The sequence below is a fragment of the Dipodomys merriami genome, unplaced genomic scaffold (genome assembly GCF_024711535.1).
Source record: "Dipodomys merriami isolate MVZ:Mamm:240054 unplaced genomic scaffold, mDipMer1.0.p SCAF_14, whole genome shotgun sequence".
NCBI lineage: Eukaryota > Metazoa > Chordata > Mammalia > Rodentia > Heteromyidae > Dipodomys > Dipodomys merriami.
Window position 1 is genome coordinate 31,699,863 of NW_027202715.1, and position 10,049 is coordinate 31,709,911.

Genomic DNA, 10,049 nt, shown 5'->3' on the forward strand with positions numbered 1-10,049 from the left:
CTGTACTTAGAGAAAGTTTCTCCATGCTATTGAGGTGATCTTTAACTGTGTGAGCCAGAAATCACATCAAATTAAGTCTTCTACAATGCTCATAATTGGGCATTATGGTGTTTTTTAGATGGCTTTTATTTAATAGTCCTAATTTTCCACATTTCTGCACAAGGCTGTGAGTCATATTAGTGGAAAATTAAAAACTTATAAAGGTTGTTCCAGTATGGAAACTGGGTATCAGGTTTGAAAATAAAACAAGATGGAATCCATGTTAACCCTTAGGATAGTCCCTGTTGGGGTGCTGTCTCTGAGAAATCCACTTTGGCTGGATGGACAGAGTTGTTTGTGTGCTGTGCTAAAAGCTTCTTCCAAAGGTACGAAGACCTGAATTTTAAGGAAGTAACCATTATGCTTGCATAGACATAGTTGCCTAAAAATTGAGTTGAGTATGTATAAAATATGTATTATTATTTTCTTTTACACATAAATTGATTTGTTTAAGGTTTCTGCTAATCTTATTCAAACAAACAGAAAAATAAAAAGACTGCCTATCACAGCAATATACAGAAATCGTTTTATCTTAAAGATATTTATTGGATTTCTGTTTATGTATCAAGTATTGTACTAGGTACTAGAGATGGAAAAGAGAATATGACAAAATTTTTGTCACCAAAAATAAGATGACAGCATTTGCCTACCAAGTATGAGACCATATCAAACATGTACCACATACACACACATAGAATAATAATAACAACAACAATAATAAGGTGCCAATCTAGTAGCATAATCCAGTAGTATGTCCAGTAGCATAATTATAATGAAACCAGGTCATAATTGTGATGGTGCTTGCTCAGAAAGTATACAAGTAGTGTAAGGTCAAAACCCAAAATGAAGAGCTAATTAATTTATTTAATTAAAAGTACTAAGGCAAGCTGAGCTCTGGTGGTTCATACCTGTAATTCTATTTACTCAGGACACTGAGATCTTTAGAACTTTGGTTCAAAAATAAGTCCTAGCAGAAAATTCCATGAGACTCCAGAATAACCAGCTGAAAGACAGACTAGAGGCATGGCTCAAGTGGTAGAATACCAGCTGAGCAAATGTAAAGCCCTAAATTCAAACCCCAGTACCGCCAAAAAGAAGTAAAGAGAAAAGAGCTGAGACTGCTACAAATCTTTTAAGCAAAATTTAACTAATAATAATGATAAACTCTTATATAATCCTGAGGGCTTCTAGCTTCTATAACATGAACAAAGTCTTCTGATTTGTACATTGAACTCAGAAATTGATCATTCTTGCTATTGATCCATAAGGAATCATCTCTTTTGCCTAAGGAAATCTTAATTTGCTTTGAATTTTTATAAATATAGTTGAGCAATGAAGTACCAGGCCATTCTAACCAACCCAGATGGAGCCCTACAAGCTGTGTTGCAGAATTATGAATGTCCAACCAGAAAAGAGAGCAGTTGCTGTAACCATTGGCCTTCCTTTGGCCTTGGCTCACCTGAGCTAAACAGGACAGCAGCCTATCTCCCAGTTAAAGCTATTCTATAATTGCTTTGTAATTAAACACATAAATCATGGGATTAAGTCCTTGGTTAAAAACTTACAGATAATGGACTAAACAGTATTAGATTAAATGGCATGAAAATAATGTTACGAACTAATAGCTATCACACTTTTGATGCAGTTCAAATTGAGTTTAACTTGAATTTTTATGAGTCATTAAACCATGTGGCATTTTATATCTTCTCATATTAGTTTCAAACCCTGAGATCTGAGCTTAGAAAGTGAAAACTAGAGAAATCATGCAAATGTGACATTTGAGGATGAGATCATCTTTTTTTATTCTTGTAGATATTAGAAGAAATTTGTCAGAAGAATAACTGGGGACAGCCAGTGTACCAGCTGCATTCTGCCCTTGGACAAGACCAGAGACAACTGTTCTTATACAAAGTCACCATTCCTGCCCTTGCAAGCCAGAATCCTGCAATGTGAGTAATCTCTCCAATTTCCTAGTCTAACAGTTTAGGACAAGATTTGCTTATTTTGCTTATAAATTTGCTTATAAATTTGATCAGCATCTAGATAGTAATGCTCAAGTCATTAAATTCATTGCCAAATATAGTTGGGTGCTAGCTATGAGATTACCAACTAAAGTCCCCAAAGTTTATGAAGATGAGGAGGACTACATCGTATAATCAGCCAATGGTGAACAGCTAGTAATATTAAAGGTAATAGGAACAAAAAAATACAACCAGTTCTTTTATCTGTGTAGTATTTAGGTTGAAGCACATGAAGCTGCCATTTTTATACATAATACTGTGCTCCCATCATTTAAGTTTTGGACCAAAGAATAAGGCCACTCTTCTGATACTAGACAACTGGAAGTGGCGCTGTGGGTCAAGTGGTAGAGTGCTAGCCTTGAGCTAAAGAGCTCAGAGACAGCACCCAAGCCCAGAGTTCAAGCCCCACAACGAACCAGAAAAAAAAGAAAGAAAGAAAGTAAAAGAAAGAAAGAAAATAACAGTTAAAAAAATTAGGCCTGGCGCCGATGGCTCATGCCTATAATCCTAGCTACTCAGAAGGCTGAGATTTGAGAATCATTCAAAGCCAGTCCCAGCAGGAAAGTCAGTGAGACATTTTTCCCCTTCAAATTGTGTACCTTTCCCTTGTTTCATTGTGACAGCTTTTTTTCAGAGCAGTAATTTTTTGTATTTTTTATTGTAAAAATGCTGTACAGAGGGGTTACAGTTACATGAGCAAGGTAATGAGTACATTTCCTATTGAAATAAGTGCATTTCCTATTGTGTCCTCCTCCTTTTATCTCCGGTTAACACCAGAAAACCAGAGGTGTCACTGTGGCTCAACTGGTAAAGCACTCACCTTGAGTTGAAGAGCTCAGAGATAGTGCCCATGCCCAGAGTTCAAGCCCCACAAATGACATAAACAAACAAACAAATCATGCCTTTGTGTTTTCATTTGATTCAATTCACAAGCTTAAAAATGCCTCCCCTGACTGTCTCTTCTTTCCAGCTATCCTTTCATACCTCCAAAGCTAAGTGCCTATGTGGATGAAGCGAAGACTTATGCAGCAGAATACACTTTGCAGACTCTCGGCATCCCCACTGATGGAGGGGACCCTGGGACTGCAGCTGCTGCTGCCACTTCTGCTACAGTTTTCCCAGGTATGGAGAAACCTGTCTTGACAGAAATAGCAGTAACTTCTTCTCGGTAACACATATTCATAAGATAGTATGTGCATTACACCTACAATAGTTCCAGCTTGTACCATCTGTGGACCAAAAAGAATTGGGTTTGAGTGAACCATTCAAGTGTGAGATGAGAAACTGAGCAGGAAAGAAGTTGGTTTTAGTTTTGTCTCTCCTTTAAGTAGCTGCATGATCTTGTCAGCCTATCCCAATCTGAGTTGGGTTAGTTTTTTTCTTTTAGTAGTAGATTTCAGTGCCATTTATTAATAGATGGTGTTTATTTGAGCACTTACTATGGACTAGGCTCTCACTCAAATTCTCTGCAAGCTTTATATTATCTCAGTGTTGCTTGTGACACCAGTAAGAGTTAGGTTAGATCCTAATGCTCATTATGCAGATGAAGAAACCACATACTGGGAAAAATTAGTAATGTAATCAATGTCAATTAACTTTTAAGCCATCCTTGTGCAACCTGCCTGTTCTAACCTTCATTCTCTTTTTATTACTTCATTTTCTGACATTAATATGTAGATAAAAATGTTAAATAAAAATGTGTGTTTGTGTATAGGTAGTGTCTATGCATGAATGAGGTAAATAGACAAGCAATGATACTATCAATAGGTGAATAATCAGGGCTGGTGCAGATGCAAATTGCTTAGTAGAAAGTTCATCTGTAGATCAACACACCTGCAGGATTAGATTTAAAAGGTTTCTCCATTTATTATGTATGCCCAACAAATGAATGAAAATGAACAAATGAAAAGTGAATTTTGGGGGGTCTTCTTTTCTTTTCTTTTCTTCTCTCTCCCTCTCTCTCCCCCCCCTCTCTTTTTTTGGGGGGGTCGGTCATGGGGCCTGAACTCTGGGCCTGGGCACTGTCCCTCAGCTCTTCAGCTCAAGGGTAGAACTCTACCACTTGAGCCACAGAGCCACTTCTGGTTTTTCCTGCTTATGTGGTGCAGAGGAATCAAAAACACAGCCTCATACATGAAAGGCAAGCACTCTACCACTGAGCTGCCTTCCCAGCCCCTATTTAGGGGACTTTTCCCTCATGGTATGACAGGAAAATCCCCACCTCACTTGGGAAGTCTGCTAATTCTTTTTCCTAGTTTTTTATAGCTTTCTTTTTATCTTCAAATAAACTTACTCTGTTTACTTAAAAAAAAGAGAGAACAAGAATCTTTGGGGACTGAGAAAATAGCTCAGGTAATAGAGCTCTGGGTTCAAATCTCAGTATTGCCCCCGTAAAAAATCCTTTAGATTAAAGGGGATCAGGCAAGAAACTTCTTTCAGTAGTATTCAATTCTGTTTTAGCAATGAAACTTCATTTCGTTTGCAGAAATCTCTCATTCTGACTTGCCATTATGTCAGTATGTTTCCCACATTACCAAACTAGAGTTTCTGCTAGACCTAGAATTACAGCACTCCTATTAATTCTTATATCAATAATGTACAGGTGTATGAATTCTATATTGCTCATTCACACCTGGGCTGATGCTTCTCATTTTTTATTTCTTCCTTTATTTTATTTTGCTTTATTTTTGTATTGTTGTTGTTGTTATATGAGTCTTACAGTGTAGCCCAGGCTGGCCTCAAACTCATGATCCTCCTGCTTCAGCCTCCCTAGTGCTGGAATTATTACCTGGCTCTTACTTTGTTGCTCAAAAAAAAAAAAAAGATGAGTGTCTCATTTTGGCAAATGAAGATAAAACTATTCAGGCTTCCTAAACAAATGTGACCTCAATTCTAGCTTTGTTTCTCTGTAAGAACTTAGAGATGCTCTGTAATGAATCCCAAGTTACCAAGACAACAGCTGACACTGCAGAGAGCATTGTTCCTCCTCCCTGCCCCCCCCCAAGCCGGTGCCAGCCCTCAGCTTCTGTGCAACCAGGTGTTTAAATGATCATCTACCCAGGACTCAGGGCAGGGCCTCTCAAGTCTTAAAGATGAACCTCTACCTTGCAGTAAGCTGTACCCCAACGACATCTAACTGGTATAAAAATAAATGAACCACTGTCAAGAGAATTTTAAAGTTTATTTTCATATTGGAAAGCATCTGTGTTTCCCCAACACTTTTACAATCTGATCTTCTTTGCTATTGGCTTGAATGAAAAGTTAGAAATATTTAGGGCACGAATTTTGTCTTGGGAATGAACACCTATGAATTTAAGAGCCTCTCCTCACTGTGATGGAAAGAAATAAGCAAAGAATAATAGGCTCTCGGGGAAGAATCTGAAGCACATTCTTGTACTTATAACAATCACCAATTAAAAAAGAAAATGCAAAATTTCTAAAGCTGAGATCTGGGCTACACACACACACCTATTCATGTTATTAGTTTACTTTCTAAAATGGTGAAATTGGCTTTTTCAAACCCTAAGGGAAATACACCACACTTTACTTACTCATTAGCATCACTGACTAAAGTGAACAACCCAGGCATGAATTCAAGTTTTAAAATGTAGTCCAACTGGTTTCCTGCAGCCGTTTCCTGAATAGCCACTATAACAAAAAATCAATGTGTCTGGGGTTAGGCTGACTTTCACCACCACACAAACCCATTCTGTTGTCATTTGTTCCTTCAGTATACCTGTGTCTTTTTCATACTATCTCTCATAGCTTGGGGATCATTTCAGAAATACCAAGGTTTGGCTTAAAACATTAACAAAGCAATATTGCTTTAGAGACTAGCCATTCTTTACAAGTAGACATAATGTTCATATGACAGCACATGAGTGAGGTATTTATCACTTGGATCCATTAGCTCTCTGAGAGGGAGGTCCAGCACCAAAACTTCTGCACACATCAAGATAAGCTTGATGATGTGGTGAGAAGGGTCTAACAGGATAGGTGGTTTTATGGCATTATGTCAAAATTTACAAGGACTTTCAGTATTTCTCCTGCTGATCTACCCTGTTTCTATTCGTCCTTCTTGGCTGAAGCCAATTGTTTCTGATGTTTTATTTAGGCAGATGTGGGATTTTTAAGGACAGGTGTGGGATTTTAGGCAGGGATGGCCTCTCCTCCACCATGCCATGCAAACCTTTCAATGGCCTGCTCTCCTTCCTAAATTCTTAGATCCTCTGATAAAGTTCCACAGTGCACATTCCTGTCACTCAGCACTCAGTTATGTTTCTTTCTCTTGACCTTCAACGTTTAGTTTTCCAAGTGGGAAGTGAACCTGACGCAGGTGGTTTCCTCTCTGAGGATGACTGGCCCAGGACCTTTCAAATGCCATTCAGACATCACTGTGGCCACCTCCCACAGCTCCTGAGAACATCTTGTATACCATAGACACTTGCTTTTAGCTTTAGTACATTCAAAGAATAAAATATGGCAAAATCTGAGCCAATCTGAACCTCTGTTCATGAAGTTTCCTCTGCTCCTCTAGGATATGCTGTCCCCAACACAACTGCACCGGTGTCTGCAGCTCAACTCAAGCAAGCAGTGACCCTGGGACAAGACCTTACAGCTTACACAGCGTATGAGGTCTACCCGACTTTTGCAGTGACTGCCCGGGGGGATGGATATGGAGCCTTCTGAAGATACCTTTCTTGTACTTTAACAGTGAGACACACAACACTCTGTATAGAAGAAATAAACCTCTAACTCAGTGCCCTAGTGATCCTAAGTCATGCCTTTCCTGAAACTACATGACTTAAGACTCATTGTAGAATCAAGACCTGTGAATGTTATTTCTCAATGAAATCAAACACTAAGGAGCTTTTCCATCAACAGAAAACTGAAGAGTGAAGAGCCATTGACAGCAAAAAAAAAAAAAAAGAAGAAGAAGAAAAAAGAAAAGTTGTTCTTCCAAGGTTCCTGAATATTCTAGGAGTATGTTTACATACCCTGACAGAATGAGAAGAGGTCTTAGCAGGCCAAAGCTGATTCTAAGTAGGCCTGAGCAGCCAGGAATACCAGGAACAGCTAAATAAACTCTAGAATCAACCCTTGACTCCCAGCTGCTTTGTGATTTGCAAAGCCACAAAGAGGAAACAAAGATAGGAAGATGTTTCACCACTGTCCACTATTGTGGGGACATGATCGCAGGCCTACCCTCATAAAAACTTCCCAAGAGTATGAATTCAGCATCACTTCAGCCTAAAAGTTCTATCTAGTCTATCTGTCATCAGTAAGGATTTTTCTGTCCCCTGAAGCCTCTGGGTGCTTCCTACAAATTGATATCCCATCTTTTAGATAAGTTTGAAAGAAGTCCAAGCCCATGTGTTTTCCACTCATTATCCTATACCTACTTTTACCTGGAAATTCTACTCAACCCCAAGACTCTTGCAAAACCTGTGCCAACCTACAGTGCTGAAATGAGGAACGACTTTTTCTCATTTAACATTTTGACTTGTTCATTACTTTCAGCTTGGACTCATTTTATTTGTCTCTACTATGCCTGTGCCTCCTAAATACTGGGATTACAGGCATACAGTACCAAGATCTAAACAGTTTTATTAACTCAGGCTTTCCTGGAATTCTCATTTATATTAAATCTGTCAATCATCTTCTACCCTCCCTTCCTTACACTTTCTTTCAGTAAGCAAAAGTACCTCTATCATAGGTGGTGGTTTATTTAAAACCATCACAGGAAAATCTTCCATTTGTCACTGCAGATTAGAAACTGTTCAGATGCTCAGCAAGTATATTTGTCCAATCTTCTAGAGTCTTGGTGCTCTTCCAAAAGAAGGGTGCTGCAAACCAGAAATGATATTCCTAGTTTGCATACTTGTAAAGGATTGCTTTGTTCAAAACAGAACTCATTTAAGAAGTCCAGTACAAATACTGTGTTGTTCTTTCTTGAATCTCATTAACAGTTCAAGATGTAGAACACAAGACTTTTCAGTAAAAAAAAAAAAAAAAAAAGAAAGAAAAGAAAAGAAAAGAGAAGAGAATCTCAGGTTCTTGTGAAGTTCTTCAGAATTCAGGAAGACAAATGCAAAGGTCCAGAAAGTTCTGTCAACCTCTCATTGGAACTTGGTCATAAAAAAAAAACAGGCTAGATTTTGATCAAGATCAGATTAATTGCATTTAGATATCAAAAGGACTAAGCACAGAGCTGAAATTCTGGAGAACTATGCTTTGGGTTTCACGTTTACTGCTTCACTATCAGGTGGACAGTAGTTCTCAAAGCTGGCTGCCTGCAAACACCAGCAGATAATTTAATCACACCTCACACCAATTAGATCAGAATGTTTTGGAACAGGTACCTGGCATCAGTATTTTTTAGATTCTTCAGTAATTTCAATGAGCCACTAAGTTTAGGAACTACTAATTTGTCACTGTCTCTTAGGGGTCTTTTTTCACTTTAATGACATAAAAATTGCATTAACAACTGCCTAAGTTAAAACAAATAGCCAAATCATATTTTATATATAGTCACCTCATAAACAGTATGAAATTGAATGTAATTCATTTTGGCTTCAAACTTGAACCAGATTCTAAAATGAGAAACTGAAAAAAAATGTCTCCTAAGGTAATTCTTACATCCAAATTGACACTCTTGTCTCCAAATCTGCTTTTATTATCAAGGAGAGTAACTACATTGACAAAGCAAATGTCCTTTGGGGACAGACAAATTTCTGCTCCGCCTGAAAAAGCATTTCAAATTCCAAGAGCAAAAGTTTCTATTTCTTGTAGAATTTTTGAAAATAAATGGCAAAAGCCATTCTTCATGCTCAATTAATGCATAATAAAAGGACTGAGTAGCTAGGATTACCGGCATGATCCACTGGTGCCTGGCTTGAGCTTATTGTTTTTAGTAGAAAATAATATTGACTGATTATATTCATTTTCACAGCATTTTGGCCATTTCTTATTCTCTTCATTAATATGGTGAATTAAACAACCAATCACCAACCTATTCTTCACAGAATATGTGAGTGATCTATGTTTCCTATGCACATAGTTTTATGCCAGAAACTGTGAATACAAATGCATATATTTCCTATTTCATTCCTCATTGAGGCACACAGTCTATTGGTCCATCTGCATTTTTCAAACCTAAATATAATTGAATCAGCTGCTAGGTTTTGCCACTTGGTCAGAATCCCAAAAATAAATCAACTCCATTCTAAACCTTAAGTTTCCACTGTGACTGCCAAACACTGAGTTGGTACAGTCCTTTTTTTAAGATGAATTTAACACTTGACCTATTATTGTCATTTACGTAAAATGAATTTTCAAGTGCATTCCCAAGAGAAATAGAAAGAACTGTGCAAAAATAGGAAGAGGGAAAAGAAGGTTTAGTTAGAGAATCTGAAGAAGTTTTATCAAATTTACTGATATGAGATGTGAATGAGTGGATACCAAGCTTTTCCTTTACTTGAGAACATTAACTACTTCTGTTTTCTAATTATACTTGTGTTTATAAAACTCAGAAGTCTGATCAACAAGCTTTAGCCATACTACTTGTACTATGTGGCAATCAATGTTTTCCTCTTGTATATGTATAGTTTGCTGCTGGTGTACAATTTTGTTTGGAAACTCAGCATTTTCTATTGTAATTCCAAGAGGTCTTTGCAAATACATCTATTTAAAACCACTATCATTACCATCAGTTTGAATAGTAATTGTAGTTTGGGATTTATAGCTACTACTTGATAGAATTCTTTTTCCCCTATTTTTCTAACTGCAATAAAGATATGTTTAGCCTTTATCTCTTAATAAAAAACAAGCTGTCAGAGAAATAAATTTCTAATTTCCAGATGTTAAACAATCTCTTCTTTTATGTTTTGTTATTATTTTTATTTATATGAAGTTAACTAAGGTGCCAAAAGAAAGAGATAAAAGCAGTATTAAAAAGTGTGCATACCACACCAATTTTTGTACTTTGTG

General features: G+C 37.3%; 1 protein-coding gene across 3 annotated transcripts in view; it reads left to right on the forward strand.

The window, feature by feature from the left end:
• Window positions 1-9,339, forward strand: part of A1cf (APOBEC1 complementation factor) — a 64,801-nt gene extending 55,462 nt beyond the window's left edge. For all 3 annotated transcript variants that reach the window (XM_070021101.1, XM_070021103.1, XM_070021104.1), the window contains 3 exons: window positions 1,852-1,988; window positions 3,031-3,182; window positions 6,598-9,339. In XM_070021101.1, coding sequence (XP_069877202.1) covers window positions 1,852-1,988; window positions 3,031-3,182; window positions 6,598-6,749 — 441 coding nt within the window. In that variant the 3' untranslated portion in view covers window positions 6,750-9,339. The remainder of the gene's footprint in view (window positions 1-1,851; window positions 1,989-3,030; window positions 3,183-6,597) is intronic.
• The last annotated feature ends 710 nt before the right edge of the window (window positions 9,340-10,049 follow it).